Genomic DNA, 14908 nt, shown 5'->3' with positions numbered 1-14908 from the left:
TTATCAATCCTTATCTGAAGGCCAGTTAGGTTAGACTGCTGCGTTGCTTCAGACAGCAAAAAAAANCTCCATTCAGATTTCAATCTCATGTCCAACCACATCACAACTAAATAGACCAAACTTCAAGGAGCACATTGTGGCTGCATTGAAACAAATATCGGTGATTTAAGTGACATTTTGTCTGCTTTCTAACTGTCTGCAACAGCACCTGAAGAAACTGTTAACTTTCATTCCAAGAATATTCTCAAGTTGTCAGCCATTCCGTGTATTTTGTGTTTCTCAAAATCCTAGAATGTTCTTCATTGGAAAGTTACAAGTACTGTTTGCAGTTACATTTGCAGGAAATATGCATATTTTGAGGCTGAAAAGATTTTCAGTGTCCTAAAGCTCAAATGTTTTGTAACCCTTTCAAGACTGTGATTCTACTGCACACCAGATAAGGCCGGCAGTCATTTGAAGGACTTTCCGAGTCCATTTCAATGAACATTTCTAACACTGGTGTCAGGGACAGGAGGTATGTGGGGGTGAGGCATAGTTGGAGAGTACTGTCCGTACTGTTAAAACAACAGCCAGATCCTATATCAACTGTGTAGAGCCTAAGCAATGACACTCAAGTGCGCATGAATATATAATATAATAATCCTTGCATTTGATATAGCGCTTTTCACGTCTTCTAGATGTCTCAAAGCGCTTTACAGAATATACTGTAAAGTGAATCGACCCTATATTTTTGGACGAAACGCGGCAGCCAATTCCGCACAGCAGCGTCCCACAAACAGTCATGGATTGAAAATGTCCAATTTCTTATTGTTTTGGAGAGATTATTATTATGTAAGGATTGTAGTTAGAAGTTCGAGAGATTCTTCCTCCACTTTGCAACCTCTCTGTAGATCTGATTTAACCTCAGAATACTATACCACTCACCTCAGCCCCAACATGACAGTTTTATTTTTCTACATCAAGCCACCCTTACTACGAGACAAGTGCATTGTGACAGGGTAACAGTGGGCTCTCAAAAATTTGACCCTGTTAATGCAGATGCAATTTGTTGTTATTGGTAGTTGCTGATAGACTGGAAACAAACATGTGGAGAGATTTGGATGAGCAGAAGCAATAGATTTCTCACAGTCTAATGTACGTTCCAAGATGTGTCTGGGTTCAGACAGTTAAATCTGATTTTACTCTCACTCTTTATCAGCCAGTCAGAGCTGAGGCTAACAATGTGAAATGTGTTAAGCCCAGAGGTGAAAAGACAGATGGCCTGCACCGTTTTAGATGGCCTGCACCGTTTTAAGAAAAATGTCCAATGATAAAGGTTTTTTTCCTTAATATTTTTATAAATCAAGCAGACGGGGCAGTCTTATAGAAAACTAGCCTGTACACTACTTATATTACCAAAAGTGGTTTAAAAATGTAAAGTCAGGTCCGCCACACTCCACCAAAAGCCTTGGTGGGAAGTTGTTGTGCATAGTATGGTACTGATTCATACAGACTAGTTGTGATCCCTGCTCTGTGCTGAGCTAGCTGATGGCAGCCAGGGAGGCAACAGTGGTTCTCCAACAAAGTAATAATAATAATAATAATAATCCTTGCATTTGATATAGTGCTTTTCACGTCGGGAGGACGTCCCAAAGCGCTTCACAGAACACACTGTAAAGTGAATTGACTGTATATTTGTGGGCGAACGCGGCAGCCAATTGCGCACAGCAGTGTCCCACAAACAGTCGTAGATTGAAAATGACCAATTTTTTATTGTTTTGGGTTTTGGAGGGATTATTATTAGGTGTGTGGAGTAAGGAAACTTGCCCAAGGTTTCGCTCTGCCTGGAATTAACTCAGGTCTCTCACTTGCAAAGCGAGTGCTCTAACCACTCCACAAAGTGACATTTATGAGATCCCTTTTGCAATGCACTTGCCTCACACCCCTCCGCATCTCCTACTGCCCTCAATGTCGCCTATGTAAGGGCAATGGGGGGGGAGAGAGAGAGAAAATCAACCATTGTTCCTTCTTCCATTCAGTATCAAGTGACTCCCACTGGAAAATATGTGTGTGGATATTGGATGGATGAAAACAGGATCTGGCTTGACTGTGATACTACCACGGTTGAATAGCCTACCAGTCCCTGCATGCGAGTCTGACATGTGAAGAACACGGTGCCTGGATTAGATACCAGGGGGCTCAATATGCCAATAAACTATTCTGAGTCACTTCAGGTGGACAGAAATGGAGGCGGTGAGGGGCAAGGACATGGGGGTGGAGTGGGGTGGGGGAGGGGAAACGAGATATGCAGAAACAGAGATAGGTATATTCTGCTGTATCCTAAAAAGGGTTAAATAGCTTTCTCAGCCAACTCAATCATTATGGCGGTGTTATGTTTCTTACCTGTGTGGGTCAGCATGTGGCGCTGCAGAGAACTGGCCCAAGGGAAGAGGCGTGGGCAGTACGGACAATTAATTCTTTGTACGGAGTTGGAATACGAATTCTTCTTGCCCTTCAAGATCTTTGCGTCTCCCTTCTCTTTCTCTTCCGCGCTCATTTCATCTTTGCTGGACTCCCCTTTGATGTCGCTAGCAGACTGCAGGAAGGGGCTGAACTGGTTGGTGTCTGTGGTGGCCAACATCTTCTCCACACTGGCAAACTCCCCACTGGTCTCGGGATCTGAACCGTTGCTCACAATGGGCCGAAGCTTTTTGTATTTGATCCCTCTCCTCCTCCCCTTTCTCTTGGAGGGGCCCATTAAACCAACCGAGGCCTTTTCTGCACTGGGCTGTTCGGCCAGTGTCTCAGTGGCAGACTCTGTTGGGGTAGCCCTCTTCGGCACTACTACCGTCTTGGGGTCCTCGGCATTCTCGGAAGGCGTAGTACATTTGGTCACTTCTGCACCCTCCGTGGCCTCACGTTTCAGCAAGGCAGGAGCCGAGGAGACGGAAGAGATGATCTGAGCAATGGAAGCCAAGGGCGGCAGCTCTTTCACGGGTGCCGGCTTCGGCAAAAGTGGTGGTAGCGGAGGCTTGGGTCTGAGGGGACGCAGTAGGCTGGTGCTGGGAACGACAACCGGCAAATTGGCGGGACTCGGGCTGAGAGGCGAACCCTGTAATTGGGAAGAATGTTTTGTGCTTAGGAGCTTATCGAGGTTAACCTTCGCTTGACCAGGGGACAAGCACAGGAGCGAGTTAATAGAGCCATCGTTCGCAGCGAGCTGGGGCTCTTCCTTATTTTCTTTCCCCTCGTCCGCTTTGTTCTTATTGGGATTTTTGGGAACCGACAGGTCAATGGGCTCCATGGTGAGGTCAAAGTGGGCAACCTGACAGGTAAGTCTGCTGAGCGGGTGGCTTTCCTGCTTGATCGGGTGCAAGCACACGAGTCTGTTCTTCTGAGAAAAGTCTAAGGGTTCGTCCAAGTCCATTGAAAAAATATTCATCGGCTCCATTTTTAAGGAAGCCTGCGGCATGGGCCCGTGAGCGAAACCGTTCTGCGGCTCCCTGTACGGCAGTGGGGAGCCCTCCCCGCTCTCCTCAGACAAGCTGGGTGACAAGGCCCCGTTCTCCCCCACGATGCAGTCGATAATCAAGATGTGCTTCTCGATCTCCTTCTCATCCACATGGGTGTGCTGTTTGAGGATGTGGCGGATGCAGTTGTTCTTGGTCGAAAAGCCCACGGTGCACTCTTTGCACTCAAAGGGCTTCTTCTGGCAGCTGCTGTGTGTCCTCAGGTGGAGCCGGAGAGCCCTGTAGTACTTCAGGTCTTCGCCGCAATACTTGCAGACGGTGTCTGGAGAGCAGAAGGAATCCACCAGCTCCGCCGTGTGGCTCTCCACATACTCAATGTTCTTCTCAATGTCCTTCCTGGTCATCTTGAGGTGCTTCTTGCGCAAGTGCCTTTCGCAGTTTGCCTTCACTGTGAACGGGTAGTGGCAGATTTTGCAAATGAAAGGCCTCTCACCGCTGTGGGTCCTCAGGTGACGGATTAGCGCCGCTTTGTCTGCTGCAATGTAAGTGCAAATGTTGCACTGGTATGGAGATATCCCCAAGTGCGAGCGTATGTGAGCTTTCAGGACTCCAGAGAAAGCAAAGACTTGCTCACAAAAACGGCAGGGATACAGGACTTTCTTCAATGGTGGCACTTTCTTGTTCGGACTCCCGATTATCATGTCCTTGAGGTCTCCCTCTGTGACTTCCTGCTTAATAGTTCCCTCAATTTCTAAAGGCATCAAAGCTTCAATAATACTATCTTGCTCCAGCTGAGTTTTCATTTCATTCGGGCTCAAAGGTTCTGTCTTAGGCTGCAGCAATGGCTGAGAGCCATTCATGGATCTGGACTTCAGTTCGAGAGGACTGGAAGCCAATTCGGTTCTAGTTTTTATGAGCTTCAATGGAGGAGGAGGGAGGTTCGTATTGATACACCCAGAGGAAGCCTGCTGCATACTCATGAGTGGGGGTGGGGTAGAGGTTACAACAACGGTGCGAGGCGTGACCAGGGGCTTTGGCTTCAGAGGAGGCATCTGCTTGTATATGGACTGAGTTGGGGCGGAAGGTGCTTTTGACAGGGGCGGAAGACTGATCTGTGGGGGAGCAGAGGAGGCCATTTTGAGGATCTGCTGAATGTCAGCAAGTTCAATGGCAGACTCACTGGAGATTGGTTTGACCACGATACTGCTGTCGGGCTGGATGATGAAGCCTTTCTGGAAAGGCTGCAGGGCCAATATCTTTACTTTGTCCTGGTGGCTGGTCTGAAGAGAAGACCGTGTGGCTCCAAAGGAAGCCAAGTCTAATGCGGTCTGATTGTTCACAGTAACACGGTTGACCTCTTGAGGTAGGTTGCACTGAGGAATTTCCGGCCAGTATCCGTGCATATAAAACTCGCCATGGATTTCCTCCCATTTCACCATCTTCACCTCTTTGGCGTGCTGCATGCCCAGGGAGGCCATGAAGGATTTCTGCTTCACGTCACCCTGGGCTGGTTGCTGAGGCTCCGGCCTGGGTTGGGCCCCGTCCACTTGCCCTTTGTGAGTTTCCATGTGCAGGCTGAGCGCCGCAAACATGGGAAAGGCTTTGTTGCACATCTCGCAAACAAACCGGTGAAACTTGCTCGTGCATCTCCTCAGATTCACTTCTGACCAGACCTACAAAAGGCAGTAACAAAGCAATAAAAAACATTGTTTTTGTCTATGAATTCCTTCACATCCCGGCATCTCCCTACTTCTCCAACCTGCTTATTCCTTACTCCTCCGCTTGGCTGGCTCCAGTCTCCTGCATGTCCCTTGTCTCCTCACTGCTCACTGTGAACATCACCCCTCTCACTGTGAACACCATCCCCTCTCACGGTGTACACCATCCCCTCTCCTCACTGTGAACATCATCCCCTCTCCTCACTGTGTACACCATCCCCTCTCCTCACTGTGTACACCATCCCCTCTCCTCACTGCGAACACCATCCCCTCTCCTCACTGTGAACGCCATCCCCTCAACTCACTGTGTACACCATCCCCTCTCCTCACTGTGAACACACTCCCCTCTCACTATGAACAGCTCTCACTGTGAACACCATCCCCTCTCCTCACTGTGAACACCATCCCCTCTCCTCACTGTGTACACCATCCCCTCTCCTCACTATGAACACCATCCCCTCTCCTCACTGTGAACACACTCTCCTCTCACTATGAACACCTCTCACTGTGAACACCATCCCCTCTCACTGTGAACACCATCCCCTCTCCTCACTGTGTACACCATCCCCTCTCCTCACTGTGTACACCATCCCCTCTCCTCACTGCGAACACCATCCCCTCTCCACACTGTAAACGCCATCCCCTCAACTCACTGTGTACACCATCCCCTCTCCTCACTGTGAACACCATCCCCTCACTGTGAACACCATCCCCTCACTATGAACACCATCCCCTCTCCTCACTGTGAACACTACCACCTCTCCTCACTGTGTATACCATCCCCTCTCCTCATTGTGTACACCATCCCCTCTCCTCACTGTGTACCCCATCCCCTCTCCTCACTGTGTACACCATCCCCTCTCCTCACTGTGAACACCATCCTCTCTCACTGTGTACATCCTCCCCTCTCACTTTGAACACCATCCCCTCTCACTGCGTACACCATCCCCTCTCACTGTGTACACCCACCTCTCTCACTGTGAGCGGTGTTTGCTCCCTCAGAATTTCAACTAACTACTGAAATGTGATGTCCTACATTTGTTAGGAATAATCTGGATGACTGTAAACCCAAATTTTCAGCCACTTACTTCAAAAGATTTCTAAGATGGATTCACCCTTTAAGAAAGTAAGAAGGCTCTTGTATCAGACAATCCTTAATTTTTCTTGCTGCTTTACTGCTACCTATAAAATGTTTTAATCTGTGTTTTTTGATGTGCATTCATCATGCCAAAATATACTTCAGAAAGCTCCACTTGTTGTACATTGTGGTGTGGTAATGAGCCAAATAAAAATCAGGAAAATCCCAGGCTTCATCCCTAGTCTGTAATGCTGCTTTCGATTCCCAGACTGTAATGAATTTGCAGATCGCAATCTGGGTGTGCTGGGTCATAGACCCAAAGGAAAACTGATATCCGTCCCAAGTTTCTTATCCTCATTGCTATCCAGTGACTCCTCTGGATAGTGCTCGTGTTTGATTGCCAGTTGAGGGTAGGACTCAATCAGCCTGGTATACCGCATTGCAAACACCGAGGATACTCACTGCTCAGGCCCAACGTAGTGGGTTATTGAAGGGCTGCTAGCCATATAAGTCTATCCCAGCAGGACTCAACTTCAAGGGAAGGAAAGACAATAAGGAGAGAAAAACAAGCCTGGACACAGTCAGCAATCAGAAATGATTCACTAAGATCACCTGAGAGATGAGGGGGAACTTCCTGCAGGAGAAATCGATGAATCCAAGATCGTGGAAGCCCACAGGAATGGTGGGATTATTCTGGATGTAAGGTTTTCCCAAAGCGTCCGTGGGAAGCTGCTTGTGGATTATGGCATTGTGACGCAGCAAACCACGGTGTGTCTTAAAGGAAATGCAGCACAGGTTACACCTGAACAAAAAGACCAATTGGATATGCTGTCAGTGCATGGACACGCAGGAAGAGGTTTCACCGTCATTCTAACACGCCACTAGAGGCACACCTTGGTGTGTTACAAATAAAGGTGCCTCTATTTCATGGGGGTCACATACCACATTCACAGGCTGATATCTGTAGGTACCCGATGTGCCTCAGGTTGAACCTTCTGGAGCTTCATTTGGAATCCAATCTCGCCCCCGCCACCAGGAGCCGCCCTTGGCTACAATCCAGGTTCACAAACTTGAATCCATGATTATCGTTCAAGCGGAGTTCCAGAGGGAAAGCCTGAGACACATCCAGGATCCTGGAGGTTTCACTTATCGCAAATCTCAATTTTTAGATCCCAACTTCTCAACCATGACACAGAACGAGGATATAAAGTAAATACCTCACAGCTGAGGTAATAATAATAACAATCGTTGCATTTATATAGCACCTTATCACCTAGTTGAGACATCTCAAAGAATATACTGTGAAGTTGATTGGCCGTATATTTTGGGGGCGAAACATAGCAGCCAATTGCGCAAAGCAGTGTCCCACAAACGGCCGTGGATTGAAGTGACTAATTTATCAGTTTTTTTTAATCACAAAAATAGAGAGAGAGAAACAGGCATTATTAACATTATAACAGATCTATAAGTACAATAGAACTCCGTTATAACACTCTCTGGTATAACACAGGTTCAGTTATAGGATATTTCCTTACCAAAGAATCCCAAATACATGCAGAAAGCTGGACGGCCCACTGGTGTGCATCACACTTTCAATCATAACATCATGCTTCAAAACATAACATATGAAATGTGATGGGAGTCGGGCAGCTTTCTGTGAGCTGGCTCGCGATCGCATCCCATTATAACTCTGGTTGGGGGTTTTATGGACCCCCAAAAAACTATGTTTTATAACAGGACTCGAGCAAATATAGGTGTTGGTATTCACTGTATATAAAATTATTGTTTTGTTTCCACATAACCTCAGGTTATCTGCTGCCTTTTGTGTTTATATTGTGAACAGAAACGTCTTCAGCATGAATGAGCCTTGACAGCAAATCTACCCTGAGTGGTGGGGGGGGGGAAGAAAACACAGCAGCCGAGCCAGATCCTGTCCACTCACGTGCACCTCCAACTGGGATCACTTGCTGGTGATCAAAAACAGGAACCTTGTATTTCCCCCTTCATATCATAAGCCCAGTGCATTTCCATTCAACTTCTGCACAATTCAGCATTTGTATTAACTGCTCTTTGCAGACCTTCCGCTGTACCACTTGTGCACTTTATGTTGTAGAACCAAACAGAGAGTTTATCCAGTGAGTAGAGGGATACTATGTCAACCAGCACAGGGTCAATTGGTGGCCTGCTTTGAGTTAGCTCATCTCAGCCGGGGTAACACGGAAATATAATAATAATAATACAATACGAGGTTCCTGTTTTTGATCACCATCAAGCGATCCCAGTTGGAGGTGCACGTGAGTGCCAGGATTCTGGCTCGGCTGCTGTGTTTTCTTCCTCTCCCCACCCCCCACCCCACCCCCACTCAGGGTAGATTCTCTGTCAAGGCTTACCCGTGAAGAAAGACCAGAGAGTGAGAGTGCAACGTATTTCCATTAGGAGAACAGAGACATCAAATTGTTTCTGAAGTAGAAGAGATGGAATGAGGAGGAAGAAATCAAAAGCATCAAAGGAGATCAGTATCCTGGACTGGAAAATGGCAACAGGGAGGGGAAGGAATGCTGAGAATCCTTCTCATCTCCTCATCATGTGTTACCAGTAACAGTGCAGGATAGCTCCCCCTCCTTTCTCCCTTCAGAGAACACGTGTGACTCAGATACGTTGGACGTGTCTTTAACAGTTCATATCGATTCTAAAAATCAGAATTCTACCTCAAGCTTCACACTAGGATCAGGATTCAGTCTGCTGGAAGATATATGCAGCCGACGTACTGGCTCGGTCAGTTCTGGCTCGGTTGGTAGCACTCAAACTCTTAAGTCAGAAGATTGCGGTTTTCAAGCTCCAGGTCAGGGCTCTGAACTCACCGTCAACGCTGCTACTACAATGCAGTGCTGCAGAAGCCCTGCATTTGTTGGAGGCCCCATCCTTTAGATAAGTATTATCCGATGAGACATTAAACCGAGGTCCCATCTGCCTGCCCAGGTGGACTTTAAACATCCCATGGCAGAATTCAAAAGGATAAGGGAGTTTCGCCCGGTGTCCTGGCCAACAATCACCCAGATAAAATTGTTCATTCACTTCATGGCTGTTTGTGATACAATGCTGTGCACAAATGGCTGCCGTGTTTACACAGTGATACCACTTTACAGTATATCCTGTGAAGTGCTGTCAGACATCTTGACATGATAAGGCGCTATAACAAATGTAAGGATTATTATTTATTATTATTCTCCTCTGAGGAATCCAGGATACCCAACCTTACTGCTCTTTATTTCGCCAGCTATAATAATAATAATAATAATAATAATCCTTGCATTTGATATAGCGCTTTTCACGTCAGGAGGACGTCCCAAAGCGCTTCACAGAACACACTGTAAAGTGAATTGACTGTATATTTGTGGGCGAACGCGGCAGCCAATTGCGCACAGCAATGTCCCACAAACAGTCGTAGATTGAAAATTACCAATTTAATTATTGTTTTGGGTTTTTTGGAGGGATTATTATTAGGCGTGTGGAGTAAGGAAACTTGCCCAAGGTTTCGCCCTGCCTGGAATTGAACTCAGGTCTCTCACTTGCAAAGCGAGTGCTCTAACCACTGAGCTACAGGACTCCACAAGCTACCATCAGTACCTCCTGTAGCTGGCCACCAGGAGGTGCCAGCGAATTCACAGACCTTGTCTCCCCACAGTCCCCCAATTTACCAGGATAATACTGTCACCCTAATGTCGCCAAGTTAAAACTGCATAACAAACTCCTATGTCGTCCTTTACCATGTTTTTGCTAAAAATACCCATCTGACATGCACACAAGGGGAAACTCTCCTTACTCCCAGTGCAGTGAAGCAGGTAGAGTCAGTGGCACATTGCCACTGAAAAATGCTCAAGACATGTGTTGTGTCGGAGCCAAGGTTTCACAAGTCATCGTGATGAGAAAGCCATTCCCTGTAGCAAACACACTGAGACGTGGAGAGTGAGGCTGTACTGATCACTCTCCGTGTCGCAACGACTGGCTCAGTAGACTCGCTCCACTGCCCCCCCGAGGAACCTCCAACATTTCTAGACTTTCCTTGCCAGGACTCCCTCACTCAAAGGAAGTTTAAAAACAGATATTTTTATTGTTTTTTTCCCCCCCATATTAAGTTTTACAAAATATCTGAATTGTCAGCCCTCCACCCACCCCTCGCCCCGTCCTGAGAAAGAAGGAGTAGGATGTGGATGCGTTTAAAGCTTGTGACAGACTGAGGCAGTGACTGCTGCATGTTAAGGCAGGCTGTTTGCATGCCACATGGATTTCCAGCATTCGAATAAAGTCAGACGTATCAGTCACAGAGCTACAGGGGGACGGACTTCCATGTAACACCCAACGCAGGAGCTGCTTTTTTTAAAAAATACTGCTGCTTTCAGCATCTAACACCTGTTGACACAGGCGCAACCTGAATACTCAGAACCAAATGAAATTAAACCACCATCAAAGGACCCACCATAAAAGACACAAGGGCTTTTATCAGCTCCAGACACTAAACTCGTAGGCCACTCCCAAAGCTTAGGCTAATTGCCTGCCACCTTGGCTGCAAACTGGGCTCAAGGACAATAGAGGTCATTGTAAATCCAATCCTGCCGCTGGGGGATGAAGTTACAGGCTCTCCAGGCCTTACGAGATTTGTCCACCTCAGTTTAGGCCCTGTCACTTTCCATCAACATCACACTGCTCTCAGCAGTACACAGGTAAAAAAAAAAACCAAGTCACTTTGTTTCCCTCTCTTGCTCCTTTGTTGCTCAGGCAGCAACTTCAGTAATGGTTGGGAGGGGGGAGGGAGGGTAAGGGTCAAATGCTTTCAATCCCTACTATCGCAAGTGACTTTACAATATTTCTTGCCTGATGATGGTGCAGTGTCTTATCTCGGTGCTTAATTAGTGGTAATTCCTGACACAGCTCAAGCTCCTGGTGCACTCCAATCGACAGAGGAAGGCAGTGAGGGGATGAAGCTCTGCAAATATTCAAACAAATGCATGTGGCGGCCCTGACAGCCGAGTGGATAAAGGAGAGGCACCAACCCCATATTGTCCAGAGTCGCATGTTCAATCTCACTCGGGATCAGACAAATAGGGTCACTGAGGCTTTTCCCTGCATTTAAATGGATCCCAAGTCAAATGAAAATCCTTGTTTAAAACAAAAACTACTTGTATTTATATGGTACCCTTCACACTGGGCATCAACTCAGAGTGTTTAACAGTGGCGGAGCCTGACTCTGAGCCGGGGGGAGGGAGGAATGCCTTCAGTCATGATCTAAGAGAGGGGAAGGAAGGGGCAAGACAGAGGGATTGGGGGAGTGAGTTTCAAAGCTTCTGGGCATAGTGGCTGAAAGTGGAGCAGGGGCACGAGGGACGTGCAGGAGGCCAGAGCCTGCCAAGCAGAGGTAGCGAGTTTCGATATCGGGCAGGGGGAGGGGGACAGTACCAACAGCCGAGAGGCTTCGCGCAGCATGTGTTTAAACACAATACTGAAAAATAGGGCAGTTCTAACGGCAGCTGCTAAATGCACGCTTACAGCTCTCCTCTGTGGAGACAAACTATCTACTTATAATGGCAACCTGATAAATTACTGCGGATTGTGATAGAGGGTCTCAGCCAGAACGCTGAGCTCAGCCTTTCTCTTTCCGATGCTGATTGACCCGATGTGCAATTCCATTATTTTCTGTTTGTATTTTGGATTTCCAGTATCTGTGACTAGACCTTCTATTCGCCCTCTCCCCACCCCGCACAAGATTTTTTTTTGCACAGGATTCACAAAATAAACGCATGCTGTAACTCAACAATACTGCACAACCTCCCCCTCCATTCCCTCAGTGACTTGTGTATAACCATAAAACCTGGTCACGTGACAGCTACTGGACCAGCTAATGATGGCCTGTATTTGGAAGAATCCTAATCCCAGATTGTGTAAATACAGATTCCTTGTCTGATTTCTCCCTTAGCATAGGGCAACCCTTGTGTGATCAGCCAGGTACAATATCTCAAAGGCTCATTTATAATGAAGCGTAAAAGCGTAATCCTTGCATTTGATACAGTGCCTCATCATTTTGGTGAGACGTCTCAAAGCGTTTCACAGGATATATTGTAAAGTGAATCGACTATGTATTTTGTGGGTGAAATGCGGCAGCCAATTGAGCACAGCAGTGTCCCACAAACAGTGATGGATTGAGTGACCAAACTTTTTTTAAAAAGGGGTTATTACTCCTGGAACGTTATCCCCCAATCGACTAACAACCGGGTTCCTACTTGCTGCTGGGTAAACAGAGGCGTGTAGAGTAAGGAAACTTATCTAAAGTTTCACCCCACCCGGGAATCAAACCCGGGGCCTCTCGCTTCCGAGGCGGGTGTGCTAACCATTACACTATGTGACAAGAGTGAACGAAGGAGAGATTGATGGCTGTGTCGTCGAGTCGCTGCTGACATCACTTCTTGGTCACTATGTACAAGAAGCACTACTTATGTCACTTCCTACGCAAAGTGGCGACCTGACAACCAGGTTGGCATTTTTTAGTGTGTGATGCCAGCTGGTCAGAAACATTTTACTGTACCTCTGGTACAGAGCCGGTCCAAAATAGGCCTGTGCTCTCAACTGAGGCGCATTCTAACGGGATCACCCTGTACTACTCTGAAGGTAGCGGGGTCAGTGGGTACACCTACATGGGCACAGGCGTTTCTACACTAACAGTGGCCTGAACACAGTACGTCGACAAGCCTGTGGAGGCAAGGCAGCTGAGCCCCATCCCATCCTTACCCAATATCCACACAAAAGCACTTGCCATGGGTAGGCACCAGGAGTGTGCAACCCTGGCCACTTGACATTTCATCTCCATTACCAATGGACTCTGAGGAACTTCCCTCCGTCTGTGATCAGATACCTTGCATTAGACCAGGGACAAAGCATTGAGGGTCGTAGGGGGAATCTCCTGATCTGGATGGGTGAACACCAGGAGGCAAGTAGGCTGTTCCCACCAGCCCCCACTCCCCGCAGCATTCTCAATAATTTGTCCCTCGTGCAATCCGAGTTAGTTGATCAAAGGGAAGCTAAGTTATCCACTAGCCCTTGGGGGAGCCAGTAGGGAATCTGACATGTGCAGAAACCCACCACCTTGTATCCAAATCAGACAGAGATCCTTGCATGCAATTTCCCATTTCTCCTGTTTAACACATCTCTCAGCCCTAAATCTTACACCTCCACCCCCGATGCCCACCGACACCATCCTGACTGTGAGAATCAGACCGCTGCAGTAATCTTTTCCAGTTGCTGCTGAGCACTTGCTGGGCCCTCAGCCTGAATCTCTGCTGTCAGACAAAATCCCCAGTCACCATATTAATTGCTGCCTTTTTACCCCCCCGTGCAAGAAGGTACAACGTCTGGAGCAAGACAATCCATCACAGACTTGTTACTATGAGAGCCAAGCCAATGCAGAGGACCTATGGCTGCTCGGGACTGTGCCAGCCAATCTGAGGAGCCTCTCTCCACATAGTGCACCATTGCCCCAGCCCTGGCACAGCCGGCCCACTATTGACCCGAACTTCCTCCAGTGTGAGATCTGTAAACATCAGGAACAATTCTGCATGCGCGGGGCAGTGGTGTTAAGACTCATTGGGGGAAAAAGACCTATAAAAACGTCCGCTCGCACATCTTTTTTGTCCAAATGCTCTTAGCAGCAGTGGGCTGAGTTGATTCTGTCCTGTAACACTTCACTGAGGCATCTTTCACTTCTGTGGAGCGCCTGAGACAGCCTCGCAGGCAAAAACCACTGCTCCTCTGTAAATTCCTCATCCATCAAGCGCTGATTCTCCCGTCAGCCTCCGCGACGACCTTCACAATGACTGCACTGTCTGCACCGCTCGCATGCAACCAGCGATGAGCCTTCACAGAGCCCACGAGTCATCCTCCAACACTTTCTACATAACCTCTGACACGCACACAGATGGCATGGGCTGAACCCACCAAAAAAAATCAGCTTACAGCTGTCCTTCTGTCGGATCTGCTGACAGATCTTTCAATCTCTCAATGGCCTCCAAATAAAAACTTGTGCAAAAAATATTGTCCAAGCATCTTGCAAATAGATCACAATTACATTTTTTTGGCAAGTAATGCTCTCTCTCCTGTTTCTCTGCATTGGTCTTTCTCTCTCTCTCTCTCTCTCTGTCTGTCTCTGTCTATGGGGGCATGACTTTTTCCACATTTCCCCATAACCTTTAAAACCGCTACTTCCCAAGTATCTATCCCTCTCCTATCATTAGAACCTCTACTTCCTAAGTACCTGGCCTAGGGAATGGTTCCACGGGTGTCAACCACACTCTGACAGCTCTCTCTCAAATGACCACTGACAGCAAAACCTGATCCACACAATCACTTTTCAGCAGAGACTGTCAGGTTCCTCCCGCCTGGCTCAGTTTACCTTTCCAAACATCCACTGCAGTATCCTTAATATCCTGTCCCTCCCACTCGATTCCCATCCCCCACCCCCACGCCCCAGTTGAAGAGCCTGCTAAATATCCAGGCACGTGAAGAGTGGGCATGAATTCAGGTGAGATACTGGAGGGTGCTGGGCACCACAAGAACTGCATCCAGCACGGATTGCAATACAACTTACATGGATGTCGCACTTTCACATCGGGAGCACA

At 47.5% G+C, this 14908-nt stretch overlaps 1 protein-coding gene across 8 annotated transcripts in view; it reads right to left on the bottom strand.

Moving 5' to 3' along the window:
• rreb1a (ras responsive element binding protein 1a) overlaps nucleotides 1–14908 on the bottom strand; it is a 136489-nt gene that overhangs the window by 15978 nt on the left and 105603 nt on the right. For all 8 annotated transcript variants that reach the window (XM_042332105.1, XM_042332107.1, XM_042332103.1 and 5 more), the window contains 2 exons: nucleotides 6858–7047; nucleotides 2383–5122 (listed from right to left, as the gene is read on the bottom strand). In XM_042332105.1, coding sequence (XP_042188039.1) covers nucleotides 2383–5122; nucleotides 6858–7047 — 2930 coding nt within the window. The remainder of the gene's footprint in view (nucleotides 1–2382; nucleotides 5123–6857; nucleotides 7048–14908) is intronic.

Source organism: Callorhinchus milii, unplaced genomic scaffold, assembly GCF_018977255.1.
Source record: "Callorhinchus milii isolate IMCB2004 unplaced genomic scaffold, IMCB_Cmil_1.0 Scaffold2, whole genome shotgun sequence".
Classification (NCBI taxonomy): Eukaryota; Metazoa; Chordata; class Chondrichthyes; order Chimaeriformes; family Callorhinchidae; genus Callorhinchus; species Callorhinchus milii.
This window is presented reverse-complemented; position numbering and strand designations above follow the sequence as displayed.